This window comes from Hypomesus transpacificus, chromosome 18 (genome assembly GCF_021917145.1).
Source record: "Hypomesus transpacificus isolate Combined female chromosome 18, fHypTra1, whole genome shotgun sequence".
Taxonomy (NCBI): Eukaryota; Metazoa; Chordata; class Actinopteri; order Osmeriformes; family Osmeridae; genus Hypomesus; species Hypomesus transpacificus.
In genome coordinates this window covers 948,913-976,522 of record NC_061077.1, presented here as the reverse complement: position 1 = coordinate 976,522, position 27,610 = coordinate 948,913, and the positions used below count along the sequence as shown (strand labels likewise).

The 27,610-nt window shown below is 43.5% G+C and overlaps 1 protein-coding gene across 5 annotated transcripts; it reads right to left on the bottom strand.

Moving 5' to 3' along the window:
• Nucleotides 1-148: 148 nt before the first annotated feature.
• On the bottom strand, nucleotides 149-26,971 carry pik3cd (phosphatidylinositol-4,5-bisphosphate 3-kinase, catalytic subunit delta). Of its 5 annotated transcripts, none has more exons than XM_047039997.1 (23): nucleotides 26,727-26,971; nucleotides 24,212-24,382; nucleotides 22,849-23,077; nucleotides 21,769-22,001; nucleotides 19,693-19,869; nucleotides 18,485-18,640; nucleotides 17,095-17,184; nucleotides 14,430-14,651; nucleotides 12,314-12,410; nucleotides 10,908-11,038; nucleotides 10,676-10,726; nucleotides 10,091-10,258; nucleotides 9,717-9,838; nucleotides 9,308-9,451; nucleotides 8,824-8,923; nucleotides 8,296-8,474; nucleotides 7,950-8,059; nucleotides 6,926-7,004; nucleotides 6,429-6,596; nucleotides 5,376-5,502; nucleotides 4,448-4,593; nucleotides 4,219-4,351; nucleotides 149-3,575 (listed from the first exon to the last, which is right to left on the bottom strand). In XM_047039997.1, the coding sequence occupies exons 2-23, from the start codon at nucleotides 24,350-24,352 to the stop codon at nucleotides 3,438-3,440; spliced, it is 3,141 nt and encodes a 1,046-aa protein (XP_046895953.1). In that variant the 5' UTR covers nucleotides 24,353-24,382; nucleotides 26,727-26,971; the 3' UTR covers nucleotides 149-3,437. The 5 variants fall into 5 exon arrangements, with proteins under 5 accessions (XP_046895953.1, XP_046895955.1, XP_046895951.1 ...); XM_047039999.1 differs by lacking the exon at nucleotides 26,727-26,971 and adding an exon at nucleotides 25,151-25,908 and having other exon boundaries at nucleotides 17,095-17,181; XM_047039995.1 differs by lacking the exon at nucleotides 26,727-26,971 and adding an exon at nucleotides 25,151-25,907.
• Nucleotides 26,972-27,610: the final 639 nt, after the last annotated feature.

Sequence of the window (27,610 nt, the reverse complement as noted above, 5' to 3'; positions counted from 1 at the left end):
CAGGAGTGCTGTCGGTTGGCAAAAGATACTCATCTATCACCTAGTCATATCTAATGTGTACCACATTGTCTGTACAATCTGTACAAATATACGTTATTTATACATGCCGGTGTAGGGAACGGGCAATCAAAACACTCAGGGACCAAAACAGTATCGCGTCTCTTTTATCACACAAAATGGCTTCCACTGAGGAATGTACAGGTAAAACAAAGAATGAACACACTCAAAGTTCAAAACAGGCCAGGAAACACTGTTGGCCACAGAACCCCTAACTCCAGTTTCTCTCCGTTAAAGAGTGTTAACTCTGAATAGGTGGATGGAGAGATACAGGGTAACACAGATTGTACAACTGCACTGATAAGGGGTGCATACAGATCCTAAGTGGGATTGTACACACAGCCACAATAAACAGCAAAGCGGAGTATTTGAAAGTCAATCAAATGCAGTTACCCTGTCAAATGCTTCAAGCTGGTGACTCATGGGAAATGTAGTTGACATGATACTGAAGCTAGTTCATACAGTGACAGGTGAGGTGAACTGACTTTGTAATTCATAGCACAGAAAACAGATCAAACACAATCTTACAAAAACCAAAGAAACATCACTAGACTTTTACGAGCTGGGTTCTTTACAAACAACTAAGACAGTTTTAACGCAGTTCCAGAATGTTTGTGTTTCCTAAACTGTCTCATAAGATTCAGTATGCCACATGCTTAGAACAACAGTTGTTGAAAAAGCATTTGATTCTAAAACTGCTTTTTAAAACTCCATTAACTGTTGTATGTGAACTTTAAAATGAATTGCACTAGTCCAGTAGCACTGTAACATAACAGTATGCATGATCTTCAAGTTCAAGCTATTCCAAGTGTTTCATAAAATAATGATCCCATTGTACAGCTCCGTCACGGTCGAAATTCACACAGCAAACTTAATAGAGAAGAGTAAGTATAAAATACAACAAAAACAATGTTTAGAAGTTCTTACACACACGGACACACACGCATCCTTAAAGTTATCCTTGATGGATATGTTGACGACATCATGACCTATGAGATGAGATCTTTATGACAAGTGCATTAAGCTGTTGGAACAATACAGTCTAATTACAATATATTACAAGTATGATGGTTGCAAATAAGCTTTCCATTCACAGTCACAGTCACTTACTCAAACAAAAAAGTAACAATGCATAGGCACATCGGATCCTTAACAATATATCGCATAAATATCAGAAAATCACAAGAAACAAAGCCAATATGTGTGATTGAAATCTCTTTCCCTGTATTTACATCTCTGAAGAGGTATTTTATTTCATAGATTTATTCAGCTGAGCTAGATTTAAACAGAGTTACTCAGTAACACAAAATCTGAGAGTCAATTTCTAAGTGATCTATACAAGCTCAATATATACTCAATAAACTATCAACAAATGGAAAATTACCATTGATTACCCCTTATTACCATAAACCCAAACCAGTTGTTCAATATCAGCAGAGTTGAGGTCATTGTGTCAATAGTTTGTTGATGTATGAGCATCTAGAGTAGGTTTACAAGGGACTCTCTAGATTAGGTGTTACTTGGAGTCTTGAACAGTTCACAGTATTCAGCAGGTAGATATGGAGAACAAAACAACTGAAACGTATTGTTTTAAGCTGCTATAACTAGGCTATAACCAAGTTATGGCTTACAATACATCCCAGAGATTCAGTTCCATTGTATTGTCATTTTGTTGTCTGGGTCATGGGAACAGAGGCCCGACACTGGGTCTGGTTCTAATCTGGCGTTTGATCAAGTCAGAGTCTGGATCAAGTCAGAGTCTGGATCAAGTCAGAGTCTAGATCAAGTCAGATTCTGGATCAAGTCAGAGTCTAGATCAAGTCAGAGTCTGGATCAAGTCAGAGTCTGGATCAAGTCAGAGTCTGGATCAAGTCAGAGTCTAGATCAAGTCAGAGTCTGGATCAAGTCAGAGTCTGGATCAAGTCAGAGTGTGGATCAAGTCAGAGTCTGGATCAAGTCAGATTCTGGATCAAATCAGAGTCTGGATCAAGTCAGAGTCTGGATCAAGTCAGAGTCTGGATCAAGTCAGAGTCTGGATCAAATCAGAGTGTGGATCAAGTCAGAGTCTAGATCAAGTCAGAGTCTGGATCAAGTCAGAGTCTGGATCAAGTCAGTCTTGGCACTTATTGTAAGCTCAGGGTCTGGGTCCATCAAGAGTTATGTGGACAATTTTGGGAGAAATCAACCTGACATCCCTGATTTGACAGCGTCCATTAATTGGCACTTATGGTTCAAATACTTTAAGGTTTTGCTGACTTATGAAGACAGTTGATCTTTCTGGTTTTCTCAAAAAGATGGATGTAAGATGAAGTGGGTCTTGAATGTTGTCTTGAGGGCTTTCGTCATTTATATACCTGGACAAGCTTTTCCAAAGTGTTTCAACACAACACTTTAAACACAGTAAGGCCAATATCCACATCAGGAAGGTCAAAACTCTATGAAGTACTCACACAAAGTTCAAATTTGCAGATGTTTTTAAACCAAAAAAACATTGCAAATCTACCTGTCCAGCGATCTAAAATACAGCAAAATAGTTGAACAAAATCCCCCTAAAAGAACTGCTGAAGAAATCATTGAACCGTTGTAAATGTGAACCATACCGTCTATAGGAACACACACCAGAGATAAAGTAATTTACTTATGAGAGCTTTGATATTAACCACATGCTAAAGCATTGTGTCATTACATATGGCAATAACGGTGTTAATGTCGGTATCAGTTCATAGTTTAGGATGCTAATAATACAATTTATATCAGGCAACTTCAATCCCTTTTCCAAGTGCAGTGACGATAACAAGATTCCTCAGTAGAAAGTGGTTTCTGTGAAGGTAATATCTTTGTGTTTTGAAATAATGGCAAAATAACTGCATCTTTCCTCATCTTTGGAAAGCGCTTCCTTTAAAAATGTTCCTCATCAACAATTGCAGTTCGACATCAGTTCATAAATCAAACAAGTTTTCTAAGTCCGGTGTAAACCTTTCCAGAAGCTTTTTTCTTCTTCTTTGTATTTCAGATACTAAGTGATATTTATCCTCAAAGTCAGAGCCCTCAGTGCAGTGCCGGTCCTTCCTACAGGCGACATAGGCAGCCGCCTAGGGCGGCATGAAGAGGGGGGCGGCAATTTCCTGAGTGCATACAATTGTCAAACAGGTTTTATTCAAACGCACTACCAGCAGAGGGCGCTAACCGCGGTACGTCGAATGTCCGTGTTGTGGTTTAGCGCCCCGGGGAGGAGTGTGCGAGCTAGTGGGGTGCTAGGACCGGCACTGCCTCAGTGCATTGTGTTTATTTGTCTGATTCCCCCAGCTGTCTCCTTACACTTCCAGGATGGACTTAGGGTATCTGGTTGGTCTTCAAGTTTCTCCAAACACTGGCGGTTCTCAAAGTCTACTTTCTTTGGCCCAGGAGTGCATCATCCAGTTCACCTTCGTCTTCCAACTCTCTCTCAGAGCCTCGTTGAACTTGACTTTAAAACTCTTCAGCGCTTCATCCTCAGACTTCCCCAAAGCCAGAGAATCCTGTAGAGAGAGGGGGAGGGAGGGGGACGGAGGGAGGGAGATAGAAGGACAAAGAGAGAGAGAGAGACAAAGAGCGAGGGAGAGGGAGAGAGAGAGAAATGACAGGGTGATTACAATCTCAAGAAACTCTCCAATTATCCATGCACATCATTATCTAAACAGAACCATTACATAATAAACTGGATGTAGAACCATATATGAATCCTCAATTTAGCTTAGCCACATTGTGGGTTTTAAACATAGTTGTACACAGCACAGCATTTACTAGTACAACTCAATACCCTGGAGCTGATAATTAAGCCTTAATATCCTAAATGAAAAAGCTTTTGCCTCCCAGCCTGTGTAGGTTGGTCCCTTGTGCCATTCTCACAATTGCCTGAATTGTTAATGAGTGTGCGGTGTATTTTTATTCTTATGTTTCACTCAGGGCATCTGCCATATTTTTACAAATATACAAATCTGAAAAGACAAACCAGATTGTACAGCCCTTCTGACAAGCAATGTCACAGAGGGCTTCACATACGCCCATAGAACTGCACCTAAACCACCCCCAAAAATCTGCTAAATGCAGCAACGGAACAAACAATTTGAACAGAATGTAAAATAAACGCGGGTATCAGAAGCCTGCGTCAGGAGAGCGAACCTTCAGATACTGGATGTCCTTTGAGCAGCTCAGCTCCGGCAGCCCTGCGGCCTTCATCATGCCAAACAGGTTGACGAACAGAGTGCCGTTCCGACACAGGATCTTATAGGCCTGTTCACAACAGGCCCTGAACCTGGAGGAGTGGGCAGAGGTTAAAGGTCAAATCAGATGTATTTGTGTAGTCCTTTTTACTTTTATGTCACAGATTTTAAAATGTCTTGTTTCTTACCTCTCAAACTTCTCGCTGTTGTTGGTCCGGCCTTCTTGAATCACGTGAACAAAGTCGTATGTCAGGATGAAAGGCACTCGCTCCCTGTTGATCCCAAATTTGCTCTTAAAGTTCCCCAGGAAGTGGCCAAAGTCAATGTGGAATAGCTAGAAACAGCACAGGGGGGGAAAGGTGAGAGGGTTACACACACTGCAGACAATTACTGTAAAGTAAATATCTTAAGTATTAAAATTGCTATTCACAATATATCTGGGCTAAGTGTGAAACAGTATGTGTGCCTTTATCTGTACTTGTGATACATGTAAGAATACTTATGTCCCTAACTGTTTTTTCATGTCTGTCACATAGATGTATGATATATGTCTCATGGATTCAAAGGCATCATTATTATATTGAAACATGGTCTGATTAGATGTTGTGATGAATGTAATTTATTCTCTTGCACTATCTGTATTTTTAGGTAAAATTGTAAATTATGGCTACTTATATTTCATTTTTTATTCCCCTTGGTATTAGCTAGACTTTGCTCCTTTTGTATAGTTAGTCCACATATTTAAGTTTCAATATTCCTATATGTTTAATGTAAGCACCTCCCTGCCAAAGTAAATTCCTTGTTTGTGCAAACATTCATGGCGAATAAAATCCCTTCTGATTTTGATTCTGATTCTATTATCTGAAATAAAGTGTGCCACCCTGTATTAGAGAATGCAGCTGCACCTGTAAAACATGGAGGAGCAGGTTACTCCCTTTGCCTCCAGCATATCAAGATTAAAAATGTTAAACATTTATAAAAAATTAGTAATCAACATTTGTAATGATAAAAATCATACAAATTGAGGTGCAAAGTAAAAAATTAAAAGAAGCTTACAAAGCTTAAAATGTCACCATGACTTCTTGTCCATTTTCAATTTCCCCCCCAGAATCTCACCTGCCCATTTTCCTTGATCATGATGTTGTCGTTGTGGCGGTCTCCTATGCCCAAGACGTACGTGGCCACACAGTACCCAGCACATGACAGGGTGAACTCTTCAATGGCCTGATCCAGCTTAGCTCTGCTAACAGGTACATGAGACACATATCACTTTCCATGACAAGTTCAAGTTCACTGATTTTTCCTAACCTTTACTTCAATTTAATGTTTAGACGCTCACACAAACACACTGTAAACCACGGTGCATCTCTCTCTCTCTGTCTCTCTGTTTGTCTGTCTGTCTGCCTGACTGCCTGCCTGCCTGTCTGTCTGTCTGTCTGTCTGTCTGTCTGTCTGTCTGTCTGTCTGTCTGTCTGCTCTCGCTCTCTCTCTCTCTCTCTCTCTCTCTCTCTCTCTCTCTCTCTCTCTCTCTCTCTCTCTCTCTCTCTCTCTCTCTCTCTCTCTCTCTGTGTCTCTCTGTCTCTCTTTCTCTCTCTCTCTCTCTCTGTCTCTCTCTCTCTGTCTCCTCTCTGGGACATGAGTAAGGATTCCCTTCCTGTTCTGTGAAATATTTGCAGAGGAGATAATGAGAAGGACAAATGATTGACGCTCCAGTCACATTGTGCGTCATCCCTGTCACCCTTCATGTTAACGTATTACAAACACTCTCACTCTGTCCTGGTGCCGTATAGACAAACTGTCTTGGATTCTGGTTTTGGATGTCAAAAAGACATCCGTTCAAGGTTTAATCATTACATTTTCAGGTTTCATCTGGCAGCACTCTGATTCTGCTATGACTCTCCTGTGACTCTGATTCTGCTATGACTCTCCTGTGACTCTGATTCTGCTATGACTCTCCTGTGACTCTGATTCTGCTATGACTCTCCTGTGACTCTTCTATGATTCTCAAAAGGAGCTCAAATGAGCAATCAATGCACCATGCATATTGGTTTGTAGATTTCAACATTGGGTGTGTGGGAACTGATTTTAACATCGCTGGAAGATTCATAGTAATGTCCCCCCCCCCACGCCCCCCTCCCAGGTGACCTTTGACCTGTGGGTCAGTCTTACTCGGGGTTCTTGGTCTTGAGCCAGTTGAGGATGGCGTCCTTGTTGAGGGCGGCGGTGGCAGCACTGGTGCTGTTGTTCCTCTGAATGTTGGCGATTGTGTCCGAGTTTTTCACCACCTCGATGAGGCCCGTTTTATTCCCGGTGGACAGGCAGCCATAAGGGATCATCCTGCAGGAGGAGGTAGAGAGGTAACAACACTCAGGTCCCCCTCTCCTGCAAACAAACGACTAGTTCGATCCAAAATGGCGGTCCTGGGCCATGGTGAGGATTACGGTTACCCCCTCGGGTTTTTTGGCACTACCGAACGTTGTGGAATTAGAGTGACGACTGGATTCCGGTGTTTTGTTTTGCGTTTGTCTTTTGATGCACCTGTAACTGCACTTGGTCAGTAAACTTCTCTACCTTACAGTGCTCGACTCGACTCCATACCACATTACTCCAATCTATCCTGCTCTGCTCTGGACTCCTCTGACTCTGTTTTCAGCAACAACAAATACCTCAAGTCCAGCCCCTCCTTCTTCCAAAGGATCTCCATGACCTGAATCATCTGGAGGGTCAACATGTCCTGACGAAGATCTGAGGAAGAGACACACCCCATCATCATCATCATCGGGTAAACACAGTCCAGCCTGCAGCCAGCTAGAGTTATTTGAACCTCATGTATTTAAGATGTAACGTATCTCCACTGAGACTTCAGGTTAGAACTCAGTGTTGATCTGGGGGCCACTGCTAATCTGTTTGTGACACTTCAAATACCTATAGAGATGCAGTTCGATGTGTTGTGATGATGTTGTGATGATGCTGTAATGTGATGGTGTGATGCCATGATGGTGTGATATCATGATTGTGTAATGTGATGCTGTGATATCATGATGTTGTAATCTGATGGTGTGATGTGATGATGGTGTGATGTGATGATGGTGTGATGTGATGATGGTGTGATGTGATGATGGTGTGATGTGATGATGGTGTGATGTGATGATGGTGTAATGTGATGATGGTGTGATGTGATGATGGTGTGATGTGATGATGGTGTGATGATGGTGTGATGTGATGATGGTGTGATGTGATGATGGTGTGATGTGATGATGGTGTGATGTGATGATGGTGTGATGTGATGATGTTGTGATGATGGTGTGATGTGATGATGGTGTGATGTGATGATGGTGTGATGTGATGATGGTGTGATGTGATGATGGTGTGATGTGATGATGGTGTGATATGATGATGGTGTGATGATGGTGTGATGTGATGATGGTGTGATATGATGATGGTGTGATGTGATGATGTTGTGATGATGGTGTGATGTGATGATGGTGTAATGTGATGATGGTGTGATGTGATGATGGTGTGATGTGATGATGTTGTGATGATGGTGTGATGTGATGATGGTGTGATGTGATGATGGTGTGATGATGGTGGTGTGATGTGATGATGTTGTGATGATGGTGTGATGTGATGATGGTGTAATGTGATGATGGTGTGATGTGATGATGGTGTGATGTGATCACTGTTTCCTACCATCTCCGTTCTTGAAGATGATGCCCAGAGTTTCTCCCTGCAGCCAGGGGTTCTTGTACATTAACCACAGCGGCTTCATCTTGGAGTCCATGAACTTGCATCTGTCCGCACTAAATCACACAGGCTGGTCACAACATGTGTGTGTGTGTGTGGGGCTTGTGTGTGTGCATTTGTTTGTGAGTGCTTTCCTGTGCAAGTGTGTGTATGTGCATGCATGTACGTGTGTGTATGTGTTTGTGAATGTGTTTATGTGTGTGGTAGTGTTTGTGTCCACATGCTTGTGGACACGTTTGTGCATGCATGTGTTTTAGTGTGTGTGTGTGTGTGTGTGAGAGAGGCTTCTCACCAGATCTCAGACAGGATGATGCTGGGGTTAAGAGGGGACAGCAGGTCGGACAGGGCCTCCAGGTAGGTTTCCTGTTTGATGCATAGCTTCATGTCCTCCGTGGTCTGCTGGCGGGAAGTCTTCTGAGAACCTGACTTCACAAAGTCGTTCAGAGCCTTCATCTTCCCCAGCGCTTCGTTCTGCAGGGGGGGAGGGCGGGGGGAGGGCAGGGGGGGAGGGCGGGGGGGGGGGGGGCAGGGGGAGGGCGGGGAGGAGGGCCGGGGGGAAGGCAGGGGGGGAGGGCAGGGGGGGAGGGGGCGGGGGGAGGAATGGAGGGGGGCAGGAAGATCAGGGGGAACACGACAGGAAGTGCCAACTTTTGACTTCAGTTCAGTACAGTTTATTTGATATCCCGAGGGCAATTTGGTTTCAGCATTTCAAGTATATAGTCTTATTATTTAGACTATTTATACATACATATATATATATATGCCAGCTGTGAAGTGAACAAATGAAATAAAAAGTTGATGAGTACGATGTTGCGCTCACCTGCTTCATCAGGGTCTTGATGTGGTAGATGTTGCCCCGGCAGTATGCCTCCAGGATCAGACCAAACCGCAGGCTTACTGAAGCCACGTGCATCTCAGACCTGCAACACACACCAGAACAGTGGTGCTCAAACTGAGCCCAGACCAGCCCCTACAACACACACCTGAACAGTGGTGCTCAAACTGACCCCAGAGGGGGGGGGGGGGGTTTGGGGTATTTTCTGCTTTCAGAGAAGGGGCCAGACTGAAATAGGCTAACAACTTCTGTTCTAGAACACAGTGTACTTTGACAGCCAGATGCATTACTAGACCACACACTGAGAAAACGATGTTTGTGGGTTTTGGGGTTGGGTCTCAGATGTAAGATGTAGACAGGCCGTGAAACCTTTTATGACTTTATTAAAAAAGATTATAAAAAAAGGGTAAATAAACGGGTATAAGAATGTGGATCCATTCAGTATAGACATTTATAGATTGGACCAAACCTGAGGTGCCAGAACAGGAAGTGACCTATCCGCTTGTTGGACAGGGCTCTCTCCAACAGGAAGGTGGTGAGGTCGCAGTCCAGGTAGGCCTCGTACTTCAGCACCTGCACCAGCTGCAGCAGGTACTGCAGAAGCTCGTCGTCGCTGTGGGGGGGAAGCAGAAGGAGGGGAGATTCCAGTGAGCGTAACTCCAGTTCAACTGGTTCAACTTACTGTGGCGTGACTGGTTAAAGCAGACAAAAACATCACACGCCACACGCCAAAGACACGCCACATGCCAAAGACACGCCACACGCCAAAGACACGCCACATGCCAAAGACACGCCACACGCCAAAGACACGCCACATGCCAAAGACACGCCACACGCCAAAGACACACCACACGCCAGTGATGTGGTAGAAGCCTCACCGGAGTTTACGCAGGCACCTGACGGTGAAGGCGCGGACGTTGGGGTCGGGGAAGCTGTAGTCCAGCAGCTCCAGGGCATGCAGGGCAGGAAGCTCCGGCCACTTCCTCAACAGCGCCACCATCTGGACACAGCAACACACAACACGCTCATCAACATAGGGCGGGCGGTCGGTCAATCTGATCGACTGACTTTAGGTCTGGACTGACGGAATTACTGCCTGTTTGACAGATTGACTGACTATCTGATTGTCTTGACTGCCTGTCTGTCTGTGTCTAACTGTGTCTGTCTGTCTGTCTGGACTGAATGACTGCCTGCCCGCCCGCCCGCCGAACCATCCAACCATCCAACCATCCGTGTTCCCCCTCCTCCGTACCTGCACCACTTCCTCGTGTTTGTTCCACTTGGTGATGAGCAGCAGTTTGGACAGGCTCTCTGGGTAGCGCTCGCACACCTCTGCCCGCACCTTCCACAGCAGCTCCTTCTCGTCCTCAAAGATCTCAGTGTAGTTCTTGTTGTCCATGATCTCCTTCAGCTTCGTCGACTTGGGGAGGAAAACAACAGACGTCTCAGGGTGTGGACTGGACTGCCTAACCATTGTAATATGATCAGAACACTAATATTGAGATAAGAAAGCTGTCCATTAGATGTACGTAGAATGGACATTTTCCTTTGGCATTCTGGTAACACAGCACTGTTAACTGGTTACATAAACACAATAATGTTACTATATATTACTGTACATTCCTTACTCATTATAATGGTATTACATAAGCTAACTATCATAATATTTAATACTGTAATGTACTTTATAAGATATCTAATTCGTCATACAAAACACTATAAGAGACACCACTGTCTATTATGTAAGCATTATATTTCAATGATAGACTTAAGTAGATCTAAATAGATTTTCGTTGTTATGTGCAATGACAATAAATAAAAGGCAAAACAACCTTACCTCCTCTTTGGTGATGACAACTTTACCTCCATTTCTTTCGAGTTCGCTCAACTAAAAAAAGACATGTACAAGGTTTATTTAGGAGGATATTTTAAAACTGAATAAACAAACAATTTGTACCTGTAAGAGTTTGAAAGTGTTTAACTGTATGAGTTTAAAAGTGTTTTTAACTACATGAGTTTAAAAGTATGTAACTGTTTGAGTTTGAGAGTAAGGGGGAGTTGAGCGGCACCTTGTCCAGCGGGGGGTAGTAGAGAGGATACGGTCTGACGTTGGGGAAGGAGATCAGGAGTCCGGCTGCACTGTCTATGTTAGGGTTCTTCTCCACTGTGCCCATGGGATTCAACACGTCGGTCTTATCGTCTGAGATGGGACAAAACAAAGGATGGCTGGATGGATGGGCATATACACAGATACAGACAGATATCTCTGTCTTGAACATTTTGTACATTCTGACCATTTTAAGCCATGAAAACACGGCGTGCAATATTAACAACAAAGATGGATGACGGCCTCATCCCTAGTGACTGTGACAGGGCATTAAGGTGTCATCCCTCACTGGTGTGACAGGGCATTAGGGTGTCATCCCTAGTGACTGTGACAGGGCATTAGGGTGTCATCCCTAGTGACTGTGACAGGGCATTAGGGTGTCATCCCTAGTGACTGTGACAGGGCATTAGAGTGTCATCCCTAGTGACTGTGACAGGGCATTAGGGTGTCATCCCTAGTGACTGTGACAGGGCATTAGGGTATCATCCCTAGTGACTGTGACAGGGCATTAGAGTGTCATCCCTAGTGACTGTGACAGGGCATTAGGGTGTCATCCCTAGTGACTGTGACAGGGCATTAGGGTGTCATCCCTAGTGACTGTGACAGGGCATTAGAGTGTCATCCCTAGTGACTGTGACAGGGCATTAAGGTGTCATCCCTAGTGACTGTGACAGGGCATTAGGGTGTCATCCCTAGTGACTGTGACAGGGCATTAGGGTGTCATCCCTAGTGACTGTGACAGGGCATTAGTGTGTCATCCCTAGTGACTGTGACAGGGCATTAGGCTGTCATCCCTAGTGACTGTGACAGGGCATTAAGGTGGTGTGAGATCTGCTGCGTGGTGTGTCACAGTCGTTAAGGCCCTTGCACCCTGAGTGCGCCATTTTCGTATGCGTTTTTTCGCAAACGTCAGCCTCAACATTCGGTGGCTCTGAATTTCCCAAAAACTATTAAAATGCTGGCTATGGATACAAAAACGCAAAAAATCTAACCCAATCCAAACTTTTTTTGGACGGACGAAAGTTTCGGAGGCAGTGTGTAAGCGCGATTGACATAACGTGAGGTCGTATTTATTTTTCAACATGCGAAAATTTCGGATACGAATTTCGGACGCAAGTGTGCAATGGCCTTTATTCAAACCGGCTCAAACTGGTTTCCCATCAGTGTGGGAGAGTTGCAAGTAGTGGCGCTCTAAAAGTTATGTAAATATAATTCATATAAATTGTTAATCATCTAACAGCTGTTTTTTTACCAAAGCAGCGCAGCGGATGACTGCAGATCAAGAGGTTGCAGATTCGAATACCCCCGACCCTCCTATTAATAGCCATTTTGGATCAAAGTGTGCGGTACATTAACCTGTCGTTGTACCTGGGATGGAGGGCCACATGGGCAGCAGGAACTCTCCTGTCTTCAGCTGGTCCTTGTAGTCGAACACCATGGTGTTGATCCACGCTATGGGACAATCCTGGAGGGAAGGATGGAGGGAGAGAGGGAGAGAGAGAGGGAGAGAGGGAGAGAGGGGTAGAGAGAGGGAGAGAGAGGGAGAGAGAGAGAGGGAGAGAGAGAGAGAGAGAGGGAGAGAGAGGGAGAGAGGGAGAGAGAGAGAGAGAGAGAGAGGGGTAGAGAGTCATGTAAGAGAGGAAGAGAGAGGCGGAGAAAGTGGGACAGAGAGAGGGAGGGAAGGGGAAGTGGGAGAAATAAAGGGAGAAAGGCAAAGAAAGAGGAAGAGAGGCGGAGAGGAGAGTGAAAGAGAGAGAGAGACAGAGAGAACACAAAATCCTTAGCTGTGTGGTCACCCACAGTCCTCTCCTGACTGGGGGGGGGGGGGGGGGGGTCTATATATGAATGTATTCGATTAAGTTATTGAGGAAGGAAGTTCTCTTCAACTGTCTTGGGCACAGAAAAAAAATATATTTTATTAAAATGATACAAACCAGAAACCAGTATCTATGTGAGTTGGATATTGTGGAAAGAGGAACTTCTTTCAACTGGTTCTCTTAAACTCACTTCCAGTTTTGAAATGAGCACAGATATGTAACTGTTGATGTCTGGAACCAACAGATGACTCATTCCAGCACCTGAAACCATCCCTCCTCAGACATGTGGCCAGTTAGGTTTAAGGGTCTTCAAAATGACAGTAACAGTAGCTACAGGTACTTCATTACTGCCTAATATTTCTCTGCCAGCAATGCTAGAATTGTATTTTTTACACATAAATTATCTGTGAAACATGTTGCCATGATGAAAACAAAGCACATCTCTTGTTTGAAAAACTCTCCTCTATAATTGAAACAGCTCAGTACTGTTGTGTGCTATTTTTATGTGCTATGCTCGTGAGTTTCGGTAAAGAGGAGGAATGGGGGGGAACATACGGCTCTATACCGTACAGTCCATCACCTCACTCAGCACACTTCTCAGCAAAGCTACTCAAGTGGAGACGCAAACAAGCGTGGGCCGAATAAAACATAAATAAAAATGACTTCTGCCTTCCTGGTGTCTTTCTGAGATGAGTTCTGTGAATCAGAAGGAAGAAGAAGGAACAAGAAGGAAGTAGGTCTGAAATCAGAAGCCAGTGCTTGAGGGACAGCTGCCTTTAGGAACACCTTAGGGGTTATCAGGGTTGGCATAGGGACAGCTGCCTTTAGGAACACCTTAGGGGTTATCAGGGTTGGCATAGGGACAGCTGCACCAACAACCACTTGGACTTTGCGTGTCTGTATTGCATATATTATTTTTTGTTACTTTGCAGTAGATTTCTTTGTTATACTGTAGTTTTTTATTGTCATACTGTAGTGTTTTTGCTATAGGCTTCTGTTGTAGTTTTTTGTCTTACATTGTAGATTTTTTGTAAAATATTTAGACACTATAATTATCATAAAAATTTAAAAACTAACTGCTCGTTAAAGTTGCATCAGAAGGGTAGGTTTAGAAAGTTGTCGTTGAATTCAAGTTTGCAGATCATACAGGACAACTACGATACAGATCTACAGAGGACCTCAAAACGTAAAAGTTAAGAAAATTCCATGAATGTACTTTTCTCTCTTCCTCCCATGTGCATGATGGAAGTGATAAGAAAAATAAATAATAAAAGTTAACCACACACATGCAAACACATTTGCACAATCAGGCTCAACACACACACACACACACACACACACACACACACACAACCTACTACAGAGGAAGCATACATGTTTGTGAGTGATAACAAGTTCACACCCACAAACTTACACACAGGCACGTCGCAAATGTTGTTGGCGCAAACGACTGACTAATGTCTTGCTTGGCCTTAAAAGGAGGGGAGGGGTTAGCTCAGTGGTTGAAGCACTTGAATACATATCAAGAGATCTCAGGTCCAAATCCTGTCAGCTGGATGAATAACAGTGTTATAATCCTCAAACATAAAACCGTGAGCGTGGCTCCCAACTTCTGACTTACTGCTGCGGTTTTTTTTATATATAAAAAAATTAAAATAAACACTTACGGCGCGCTTGTTTTTCTTCTTGGTGCCGCGGGTTTTCTTGTTCTTCTCCACCACGGCGTAGAGGGCGAAGCACAGGCGGCTCATGCGGGGCAGGTCGGCCACGGTGATGTCAAACAGCAGCTTCTGGTCCCACACTGGCTCAGAGCTGACCGTCACCTCACTGCTGGTCGCTACCTTGCACAGCAGCTCGCTGCCATGATACAAGCCTGCCTGCACCACCAGCTGTGGAGAGGAGAGATGAGGGGAGGGGGATGGGTAGGTAGGTAGGTGGTAGGTAGGTAGGTGCGGAGGGGGGAGGGAGGTAGGTAGGTGAGGAGGGGGGAGGTAGGTAGGTAGGTAGGTAGGTAAGTGGACAAACAGACAGACAGACAGGTCAGCCAGTGAGACAGACAGACAAACTTATAGTTCAGAAGTCACTATGGATGCTAGGTCAGCTTTTCTACTCATTCTGGTTTTTCAAACATTTTTCAAAAAGATATCTGCTGATGGTGGACAACTGTACCCAACAAAAAGATATCTGCTGATGGTGGACAACTGTACCCAACAAAAAGATATCTGCTGATGGTGGACAACTGTACCCAACAAAAAGATATCTGCTGATGGTGGACAACTGTACCCAACAAAAAGATATCTGCTGATGGTGGACAACTGTACCCAACAAAAAGATATCTGCTGATGGTGGACAACTGTACCCAACAAAAAGATATCTGCTGATGGTGGACAACTGTACCCAACAAAAAGATATCTGCTGATGGTGGACAACTGTACCCAACAAAAAGATATCTGCTGATGGTGGACAACTGTACCCAACAAAAAGATATCTGCTGATGGTGGACAACTGTACCCAACAGAAAGATATCTGCTGATGGTGGACAACTGTACCCAACAAAAAGATATCTGCTGATGGTGGACAACTGTACCCAACAAAAAGATATCTGCTGATGGTGGACAACTGTACCCAACAAAAAGATATCTGCTGATGGTGGACAACTGTACCCAACAAAAAGATATCTGCTGATGGTGGACAACTGTACCCAACAAAAAGATATCTGCTGATGGTGGACAACTGTACCCAACAGAAAGATATCTGCCGATGGTGGACAACTGTACCCAACAGAAGAAACAAGAATGATCCAAAAGTCCTGAATTCAAAGCCTGCACAACTACAACGATCCATATTGTCTAAACATCCTGACAGCTAGCAACTGTCAAAGGCAACCAAAAACATAATGTTTCTGCTGGCAGTTCTGTAGCGTGGGATGTTTTGGGTAGCGTCCTCAGTCATTCACACCAGACTGGACTGATTACATGTTCAATGCATGAGTAAACGATATCTTTACAAGCTGGGCAGGCCTGCCAACAGCCAGACAGGACTGGTGATTGAGTGACAAGACAAATTTACAGTGACTCATGATCTGCAAATGCGGTAGCAGTTGGAAGTGCAGCGAGCTAAATAACCCAAACAGTAATGAACTCGACGACACACAGCAAAGGGGTACAATTGAACCAGAGACCTATTGTTTTGCAGCCAAAAGTTCTAACCACTAAGCTACACCCTCACCCTACCCTACACCAATTAGCTAATTATTTATCCCGAACACCGCACATAGGCACATACAGTACGTTTTTATAGGACTTAAATGCACATATAATTTAGGATTGTAATTGATTTTCTTAGGATGTTAGACTGTAAGGACACTGTCCAGATAAACAGGACCAAGAATTTCAATTACATTTGATTAATTTAATTGTAGCTGTGCTTGTTGAAGGGGCCAAACGAGGTTGCCAGAGCGTGGGAATCTTTCACAAGGGGAAGATATTTGTTCCGTGATCTGAGAAATGAACACATGTACAGCGCAGCATACAAAAACACTTTGCAAACTGAGGAGCAATTCTACAACAAATGCGACCGATTGCGCAAACCGCCGGGCTGTCCTCTTCCTCTGAGCTAGACATCTTTGAGGCACCATGAAAATAGAAGCTCAAGAAAGTCGTTTCAAGATAGGTCAGACCAGGTCAACAACCCTATCTGCAGTGGTTACGACATCCATCTCTTCATTCGAAAAGAAAAAGAGAGAGAGAATGAGAGAGAGATAGAGGGAAAGAGAGAGAGAATGAGAGAGAGAGAGAGAGAGAGAGAGAGAGAGAGAGAGAGAGAGAGAGAGAGAGAGAGAGAGAGAGAGAGAGAGAGGGAAAGAGAGAGAGAGATAGAGGGAAAGAGAGGGAGAATGAGAGAGAGAGAGAGAGAGAGAGAGAGATAGAGAGAGAGAGAGAGAGAGAGAGAGAGAGAGAGAGAGAGAGAGAGAGAGAGAGAGAAAAAAAGAAAGAGAGAGAGAGGGGGAAAGAGAGAGAGAGAGACAGCATGCTAGCACCAAGAGCGTGGCTCTTTTCTAAGAATCTAGGCTCCACAGTCAGCCCTGAAAAACAGATAGGCCCTCCCCACTTCCTGTTTTCAAGTTTCATCCAACCGCCTTGATGAATTACGGGAAACATGTGGTCAGGATCACATGACCCCATAGTTTGCATGTAACTCCACACCCCCCCCCCCCCCCCCCCCCTCACACACATACACCTCCATTCTACACCCGCATTTGACATATTGGTAAACAACTCACTGCAGCGCCCCAGTGAGCAGTAAGAGAAACCGACACTAAACCACACTGACCTTCATCCCTTCGTCTGCGTTGACTTTGGTGCCGCGCAGCAGATGAATCTGTAAAGGCTCCTCTATGGTGAACAGCGAAGACGTGTTCTGCTGTAGGGGCGAGAGAAGGAACAAGCAGTGTCTGGTTATTCCTGGGATCATTTAGCCACATTCAGTCCAGAGTGTGGAAGAAAGACAGAAAGAAAGAAAGAAAGAAAGAAAGAGAGAAAAATGACAAAAGACAGAAACAGAATGAAAGAACATGTTATTTCACAAACAGGTCAGAATGATTCATTTTCAAGGTTTCTTTCACCCTGCTCTGCTAGCTGCACTCAAATCGAGCGGGTACTCGGCTGGCGTCAGATGGCTGAGCATTTATGGAATCGGGCTAGTCATCAGAAGGTTGGCGGTTCAATTCTCGGCCGTACAAAATGACGTTGTGTCCTTGGGAAAGGCACTTCACCCTACTTGCCTTGGGGGAATGTCCATGTACTTACTGTAAGTCGCTTTGGATAAGAGCGTCTGCTAAATGACTAAATGTAAATGTAGGTTGCCGGTTCGATACCTGGCCGTGCTGAATGATGTTGTGTCCTTGGGGCAAGGCACTTTACCCCATTTGCCTCGGGGGGGAATGTCCCTGTACTTACTGTAAGTCGCTTTGGATAAGAGCGTCTGCTAAATGACTAAATGTAAATTTAGGTTGCCGGTTCGATACCTGGCCGTGCTGAATGATGTTGTGTCCTTGGGGCAAGGCACTTGACCCCATTTGCCTCGGGGGGGAATGTCCCTGTACTTACTGTAATTTGCTCTGGATAAGAGCGTCTGCTAAATGACTAAATGTAAATGTAGGTTGCCGGTTCGATACCTGGCCGTGCTGAATGACGTTGTGTCCTTGGGGCAAGGCACTTGACCCTATTTGCCCCGGGGGGGGAATGTCCCTGTACTTACTGTAAGTCGCTCTGGATAATGGCGTCTGCTAAATGACTAAATGTACTTGCCGACTTATAATAACACCACCAGCTTCTGTGTAACAGGCCCCAGACATGCAAATGCTGGCAACACTCAAAACAAATGTTTCGTTCCAACCGAAAAGAAAAACATGTTTTTTTATAAATAGCTTTCCCCTAACTCGATATATAAACTGAAACACACATCAGTGTGCATCTTTAATAATGAAAATCTGAATAAAACACTTAGTTTGGAAACCGATTCTGTGAAAATGTTGATTGTTGCAGGTACACATTGTGGATGAAGCCAAAGTCCAAAACACTAGTTGAGGAACAACCACATGCGTTTCTGTGTGTGTATGTGTGTGTGTGTGCTGTGTATGTCTGTGTTATGTGTCTGTGCGCGTGTGTGCAAGATCTGTTAATGACAAAAAGACGATGGTCTGAACAGGTTCGACACTGACCTTCTTCAGGGGTAGAGGTGGAGGTTTGGACAGCGATCGACTCTTGGTCACCTGGCTGCAGGCGCCGGCTTGTTCGTCCTGGTACTTAACGATGGTGGAGTGATGCACCATCGTCAACTGAGGGTTCTGCCCGCCGCGCAGACACGAGAAAATGTACTGGAGAGGAGAAGGAGGTGGAGGTGAAAAAACAGGGTTTGGTGGAGGATAATTAAATCAAATCTTAGTATAGCTCTTTGTACGTCACATTAAGGCTTCACAGATGCCCACAGGTCAGCACGTAGAAGCACCCTGAACCTAAACGAACATGACAAGGAGAAAAACTCCCTCCAAAAAGCTCTTAGGGAGAAGAAATATGACTGTTTCACCCTAAGCAACACATCTCTCTCACACACACACACACAGATCTTTTCCCAGAGTCTAGTCTAGCGCAGGCTCTTGGCCGGCTGTTCATTTACTCCAGAGTTAATGCAGCTGAAATCTCATTATGTGCTGAGACCGTTCCCTTCTGGGTCCTGCGAGGGAGATATGACTCATTGCTGCAGGTAGAAAGAGTTTCAGAATCAACAACTGAGCCTCCTTTTATCCTGCCACTGAGTCACTACAGTCCAGCTCTGAGAGAGAGAGAGAGAGAGAGAGAGAGAGAGAGAGAGAGAGAGAGACATAGAGAGAGACAGACGAGAGAGAGAGAGAGAGAGAGAGAGAGAGAGACAGAGACAGAGAGAGAGAGACAGAGAGAGAGAGACAGAGAGAGACAGACGAGAGAGACAGAGAGAGAGACAGACGAGAGAGAGAGAGAGACAGAGACAGAGAGAGACTTGGAGAGCTAATTGCTTGTCATGTTTGAGAGCCAACAACTGAGCCTACAGGACCCCACACTGAGAACAAGTCAGCAGGCTGCATGCTCCGAGGGGCAGTCATCACAAACAGGAACCAACACAGACATTATACTCACAACAGAACCCAGAGCTGGAAACCCCTGACACACATACCAGGACCAAACACTGACACATCCAGCAGGCACATCCAGCAGGCACATCCAGCAGGCACATCCACACCCCACAGAACATCCATCATTTCACAGACAAACACAACTCCGGTGCAGACAGGCGTATTCACTTTCGGTACAAATTTCACCTATTATCATTAGAATTGTGTGTTTTTGTTGTTTTGACTATATATTAAATATAGTTTGTCCCTCAGTTCCTCACCTTAAACTGGCACAGGGGATGTTTTCCGTAGATGAAGTCCCATCGGCCGTTGACCTGGAGGGTGTAGTGTTCTGGCTCCTGATTGACAGAGCGGAACACGGTGGCTTTCTTCTTCAGGGCGTTCCGCATCAAGCTGAGAGGAAGGTCCTGAGAGTCCTGCTGCAGCATGAAGCTCTCCTGAGCAACAGGGAACACATTCACAACAATATCAACACAATAACAACAATATCAACACAATAACAACAATATCAACACAATAACAACAATATCAACACAATAACAACAATATCAACACATTCACAGCAATATTAACACATTCACAACAATATCAACACAATAACAACAATATCAACACAATAACAACAATATAAACACAATAACAACAATATCAACACATTCACAACAATATCAACACAATAACAACAATATCAACACAATAACAACAATATCAACACATTCACAGCAATATTAACACATTCACAGCAATATTAACACATTCACAACAATATTAACACATTCACAACAATATCAACACATTCACAGCAATATTAACACATTCACAGCAATATTAACACATTCACAACAATATTAACACATTCACAACAATATCAACACATTCACAGCAATATTAACACATTCACAGCAATATTAACACATTCACAACAATATTAACACATTCACAACAATATCAACACATTAACAACAATATCAACACATTAACAACAATATCAACACATTAATAACAGTATCAACATGTTATTCATGTCATAACTTGGTGTCATTTATACAACACAATGAAAATGTTATTCGTATTATACCATTAAAATGCTTTTCGTGATAACATACTTATCGAGCAGATGTTATGCTCACAATGCATGGGGGCATTTGAACCTGCTGCCTCGAAATCTGCAATCAAATGCTTCACCACTTATCTGTGTATACTGGTCCCTGGTGCGTTACTGGGGGGTTGTAACAGAATTAGGTCAAGAACACCTGACTTGTAACTTAGTTACAGTTGTGCTCTGTATGCACACATGTTTATATTCAAAGTATCTCGTTACACTACTTTTTCTATCTGACACTTACAGCTGTGTACTGGTCGGCACTGCGCTGTCTCTTACTGAGGATATTGTCCTTTTGCACACGTTTCAGTCAGATGGAGTCAGATGGCTGAGCGGTGAGGGAGTCGGGCTAGTAATCAGAAGGTTGCCGGATCGATTCCCTGCCTTGCCACATGATGTTGTGTCCTTGGGCAAGGCACTTCACCCTACTTGCCTCGGGGGGAATGTCCCTGTACTTACTGTAAGTCGCTCTGGATAAGAGCGTCTACTAAATGACTAAATGTAAATATTTGCAAGAGCACTCTATCTTGAAATACTTAGACATGTGTAGGTATTTTGAAGTTCTGTGTGGTCTCATGTAGTGTTGTTTTATGTAGCACCAAGGTGCTGGAGGAACGCTGTCTCGTTTCACTGCACACTGTACTTAACTGTATCAGATTTAAATGACAAAAGAACGTCAATTGTTCTGCTAGTTTCTGCTTCTTTTACTTCGGTTTTAGATCTGTCCCCAGCTTTGTGGCTTTGTTTTGAAACTTTTTTTTGTTGTTGTCAGTTTGCAGAAGGTGTCTACAAACGTCTCTTTTGAAGTGAAAAGTAAACTACGAGGTGTGGGAGGGGAAGTTCCAGAAATAGTTCACTTTCACTTCGAGCCCTCCTCCAGAATCCTTCTACGCAAGGTTGAAAACAAACTAACTTACAGCAGTAATGACTTGCACTCACTGTTGTTCAGAATAGCCTCAAGACTACAAGACTGAAATCCCTCCCCCGAAGGTCTCACAGACTAGAAAATATATAACATATGTTCATATTTCCTCAGCATCCCTAATACCCCAATCAGGAACGAGGAATTATGTTATATTGTTGAACTGTGTACCGTTCCTAAGCACTTACCACTGGAATATTGTTAAAATTGCGCACTTAGTGCATGACCTGTTTGAATGTCGCTTTGGATAAAAGCCTCGGCTAAAAAACTAACAACAAAAAGAAATCTAGGATGAAAGCTGAAAACACTCACGTCGCTAGCATCAAACTTGACATTGACAAATAATTTCTTGGTGTTTTTGGACATGAAGCTTCCGGAACTGGGAAGCGAAGCGCAGGGTTCCAGGTCACAAGGGAAGCTGAATTCCATCCACTGGTACCACGGCAACCGCTGCCTCTCCATGGCCTTCTCCTCGCAGAAGGAACGCATCCTGGCCCGGTACTCGTTCACCTCGTGGTTCTTCTGGGACTCAAACTCCTGGAGCCCTGGGGAGAAGCACACAGCCTTGGAGGTTAGGGGTGGGTTACGGGTGCTGGTTTGTGGGCATCTGCAGTGTGTCAGGTGGCTGAGAGGTTAGGGAATCGGGCTAGTAATCAGAAGGTTGGCAGCTCGATTCCCGCCGGCTGTGCCAAATGACGTTGTGTCCTTGGGCAAGGCACTTCACCCTACTTGCCTCGGGGGGAATGTCCCTGTACTTACTGTAAGTTGCTCTGGATAACAGCGTCTGCTAAATGAATAAATGTAAATGTCTGCAAAGCCCTCTGAGATGTTTGTTTGTAAAAAAAAAAAAAAAAAAAAGAGAAATATATATATATATAATAAAAGACTGATGCACGTTTAAATAAGTATTTGATTTGACACATGGATCAGGTTCAGGATGAACATTCACGCATTCGGAAGGTGTATTTGAGACTCTCTGAGACGACCGTTTCAAGTTCAAATTTGAGTGTATTTGCCATTTTCAAGCAAGTACAAGCAAAAGATACTTTAAAAGCACAGACACACAACATGCCCTGCTAGGCTCCTTGTATCGTCGTGTTTGTGTGCGACTAGAGTACTGTGTGTCTTCACAGTGACCTGATGGCCTCTGGTGTACTGTCATTTCAGTTGCTTGCCACTCAAATCTCAAGAACCAATCCCATCCCACCCCAGCAAAAGTGGGCGGTCTTTATAGGTCCTGTGGCTCTGTAAAAGGCTATATCACACGCTTTCTCACACTTTATTTTTGGCAGTGATTCTCGCACATCAGCCCCCACCCCTTCCCCCCCCCCCAACACACACACACACCCTCCCCTAATCCATGTGCAGTCTATGAGGGGATTGGATCCACACCTTTGCCGATCAGCTGGCTGATCTGGGTGTTGGTGAGCTTCTCGACGCGGTCGCCCTCCCGGGCCACCAGCCGCAGGACGGACATGAAGGGCCGAACGTCGCACAGCCGCCGGCTCTCATCCTCCAGCTCCTCCCGTTCGGCCGTGGAGTTGATGCAGGTGAACACGTACGCGTCGGGGTCGCCCAGCGCCCCGAACAGGGGCTCGCTGCTGGCGTTCCGCCACACGGTCTGAGAGAACACACATGCACAAACACACACACAGACACACACACACACACGCACGTACACAAACACACACACACCATCACACACATGCACGTACACACACAGACAAAAACACGCATGCCATTGCACAAAAACACACATATACATGCACACACACACAAAAACACACCGCACAAACATACTATGTGAATATATACTGTATCACTTCTGTCTTTCTGAATAGTGGTATATGATTGTACAGAAATCTGTAGGCTATCAATGCCATTAGGTTCAGTACCAGTTGGATATTTAACATTCACGACTGAAATACCGTGTTTACACACTTCAAGTACATATTTTCAAAGGAGGGATTTCATTTCACGAAATCAAGGTCGGTTCATTTTGCAACAGCTCAGAACTATATGATTATTTAAGACAGTTAAATCAAAACGTCTGAAGTGGCTATGCTAGCAGTGTTCTGTGAACACCATTGGGAGTGTTGGCATAGAAACTGGCCTACTGAATTACTTTGATAACAGATTTGCTGCAACAAATTGTGAGGCCTGGGTTTGCAGACAGAGCTAAAACACGTTCTCCCCTTTCAACTCCGTCACAGCTACAACAGACAAGATGCGTTCGTCACCACACTCTGACGATTATTTGGGAAGGTCAGGAAAACAGTTCAATTTCTCGGAATAAAAAAAAAAGCATTAAGCGGTTGATAGGTCCGAAGAACCAAGATTTCTTCTTCTGCCACTGACTTGCAACACTGCACTGCGTTGGCTCTGTTCCACCTTTCTGACTCTCCATAAACTATAAACGCTGTGGTACCACTGCTTCAGAATACAGAGCAGACATTGACAAAATTGGGTTTTTATCTAGCTACTGATAAAAATCGCCAGTGTTTTCATATAGGGCCCATCTAAGTTATTGAGCAATAATAATCATACAGTATCTACATTCTGTGCACACAAACAAAACATGTGAGTAACATAACAGTAGTATATATGCTATTTTATAGTGTATGTATGCTATTGTTCAAATATAGGTTATATATTATATTTTGTATTTTATACAGACTGAAAATATAACCGAATACATGGGCTACATTCTGTTAGGCGGGATCAACGGTCACATAGATAAAGGGGTGAAACTTACTTTTTTTATGGTCTTGACGGTGTCGTTGCGAGACACCGAGAACGTCAGGAGGATCCCGGTGGGGAGCAGGAAGTCTATCATGATCTCCGGGTCCCCCTCCTTCTCCCACTCCGCCCGTAACCCATACTCCCCCGGGGGCATGGTGACGGCCTCTCATTTACCAGCAGCTTACTGATCCGCCGGGTCATGCAGACAGCGTACAGTACAAAGACAGTGCATGCCCCGGTTAGCGATCAGCACGAGGATCATGTGCAACAGTGCAAATGCTCTCTGTGTTCAAGTTTGCATGCAACTTGAATGCATGCCTTTTTGGCAGCACGAAAAGCGGGTCTTACAAATGATTAATCCCCGATTTACAGATCATACATCACTGATTTGTGCACAGTTAATTATTAGGGTATGGCTTATAAACAACACAGTGAAATAAACCTGCCCGAACCTGTCTATCAGCAAACTGATAATGAACATTGATGAGCACCGCACGTTCCGTTTCATTCCGTTAAAGAATATTCGAATTGATCTGTCATCAATGCATCATGTCGACTAAATTACTGTATGTTAATGAGTGCTACAAAGTTCTAACTGACCCCTAAAAGAAGAACTAGGCTAGGCCTAGATTTTAAAAAGGCACAATTCATTAATTTCACATATAGCAAGACCTGCTGCAATCAAATGAAATACATCCTTGAATTTAAGACATTTATAATATCTACTTTAGAGATCTATCTACTGTATTCGGCTATTCAACATATTACAGTGAGGGTTGCGCGTTTAACAGTGTTTCAAGAAAATCTAATATGAAGGGAGACTGTATAGAATCCCCTAGATGGAAGTCAAACCACTTATAAATTCAGACCAAAATACATTTCTGGAATCTGGCCGACAGGTAAAAGCGTTGCCTGAATTAAAATTATTACATTTAAATAGGGGAATACCAACCATTTCCTTTATAATTAGCTACTTGCCTCCGTTCGAGAAGCTTAGACTGCTGCTCATCTTTCTCTGTATACCATCGATGGTTATGTTTGCTTTCCAATGTTGAACCGAAAGTCGGCTGATTGATTGTAATATTACTATTAGGCTACTTCACCGGAGACGAGCCGCTCACACTCAAGTAAACTGAACCATACTATTTCTCGGACTCCGCATTAGGCGAGACAAGTGCGTTGTCATTCAACCGGTGATGCTCGCACACTATGTGCTTCCTTCATCCCTCCCCGCGAACGCCAAGGGACCGTCTACAAAGTTCGGTTAAGCGTAAACATTTGTATGTGTGTGTTTGTGTGTGCGTCTAACTCTAGCGGATGTGGCATTTATGAGGTTAACATGATTACACCTTTCAATGTAGGCTAATAACAGCTGTGTGATATCCAAAATCAATAAATCAATCGACAAGCAATCGGATATCAAATTATTGAATGACAAGTGGGCACTTAGCCGAACCCTTAGGGAATTTCAGTGACTTCTACTTGTGGTTTTACAAAAGTAACGAATACTGTCGTCCCCCCAAAAAAATAATCAAACTATCTATTTCGAAATAGCAGTTATACATCTGTTCTACATTTTGGCAGTGGCTTGCCTCCATCAAATACACTTCAGTCACCAAAATTATTTTTGAATGGTTTCCCTCCAGGAGTGGTAATTGATGGATGAGATCATTCATCATTCACCATGTAGCAACATGCACCCGGCATCACACCCGTCATCCAGTGCGCCATGAATGACACTGCTTGTAAAAGGGGCTAAATAAATACAAATTTGATTTGATAAAGGTGTCCTGCTAAACTGTGTTCTGGTAGAATCTTTCTCATTCAGAAAAATGTAGGCGTGTTTATCCATGTGATGGGATTCCAGTAAATCATTCTGTCAAACCACTACTATAAGCTGCTAGTTCCTGATTCTGCTGAAAGGAAGCTGACAGTTTAAGTGCTGAATACACAACTAAACACACCACTAACTACACTAATAATGACGGTAATACAACTTTAAGCAACAAGGTCCATTCATAAGCAAAAAAAGATATTTTACTGTTCTTAGAAGAGCTTGGAAAATCTGGAAAAAATTGTGAGCAATGTTTCTTGTACAAAAATTTTAAATATATATATCTAAATATTTTGGATATGTGTCAAATGAGATTCATACTACACACTGCAAATATATAATGGCTTGCATGCTGATACTTGATGATGAAACAGGCAAAAACTCGTTATAAATAATATAACACCAGTCCCAAGAAAAGTGGAACTTGACCCACAATAGTAGCACTGCAGAAAGAGGAAATTGATAGAAACAAAGTCAACTACATTCATGACCCAAACAAAAGTCATTCACCCAAACATGAGTAAACACATCTGCTAGTATCTCAAAAGACACAAAGATTGGCAGCAAATAAAACTCAGTTGTTTCACAAAAAGGTGTTCAATAATCTTGTGATTGTTCCCAGTAAACTTTAGTTTTGTAGTTTTTTTTACATTAAATACTCATGCATAAGTACGTCATATGCTTAGAATATCACCTTAGTCTCCAGTAAAGCAGCAACGAAGCTTGACCTTAGTAAAAGTATTGCAAAACAACATTAACACATTCATTTGTAAAATGTTTTTTTTGTTTTTTTTTTACACCAGCTCAAACAGCGATAACAACCCAATGCAGACATCTGGTGTTAAAAAAACAAAACAGGAAGTGAAGTGGTGCAGAAGAGAAACCGTGTTACGACCCCTGGTCCTGATCCAGCCCTCAGAGACACCGCTCCTTCAGCCCTGACGACGACAACACAAGCCCTGCTCAGCTACTCTGAGACACTTCGAATTAAAGACTTAGAAACCAGGCCAACATGCATTTAAAGGTGTGTCCTTATGTGTACTTTTGTGTATGATTACAGAACGTACTGTACATATCAAGAAATATGCATCGAAGATACGGAATTCATAATCTCGAACTCAAGACTGTCACTCATGGATAATATAATGTCGCTGTTAGATTAAACATTTTTAGCCGGATCTTGTGGAAAGTCTATACTGTATGTCAGTGAGCGGGAAAAAATGGAGGAAGTTGGTGAAATAACAATATCATGACTTCCGACACAGCCCAATGTATTTGGCAGCATGCCTATGTGGGTTTAAGAAAAGGGTAGTTTTGCATGGATGCGAACAGCATCTTTCAGGAGGGATGAAGTTCAGTTCAGTGTCTGTGGCACTTCGTCTGAAGAGTTACTGAAACACGTAGACCGCACAAAACACCCATTATCGCAATCAAGAAACACCTCTTTTGATCTGTTTCATCCACCTAAGGTTAAAGACTACATAATATATGTAATTGCAAATGTAATGTTATGCAAAAACAAAACAGGAAGAATCCTCTGAAAGAAGATTATAAAAAGAACCTCAAGATTCCCGGTAG

Coding starts and splice junctions, on each gene's coding strand:
- pik3cd (XM_047039997.1), bottom strand. CDS start 24,352: ATGCCCCCGGGGGAGTATGGGTTACGGGCGGAGTGGGAGAAGGAGGGG. Junction 19,870..21,768: donor TCAAGTTTGATGCTAGCGAC/GTGAGTGTTTTC, acceptor CCTGTTGCTCAG/GAGAGCTTCATGCTGCAGCA. Junction 4,352..4,447: donor AACAGCGAGAAGTTTGAGAG/GTAAGAAACAAG, acceptor CCACTCCTCCAG/GTTCAGGGCCTGTTGTGAAC.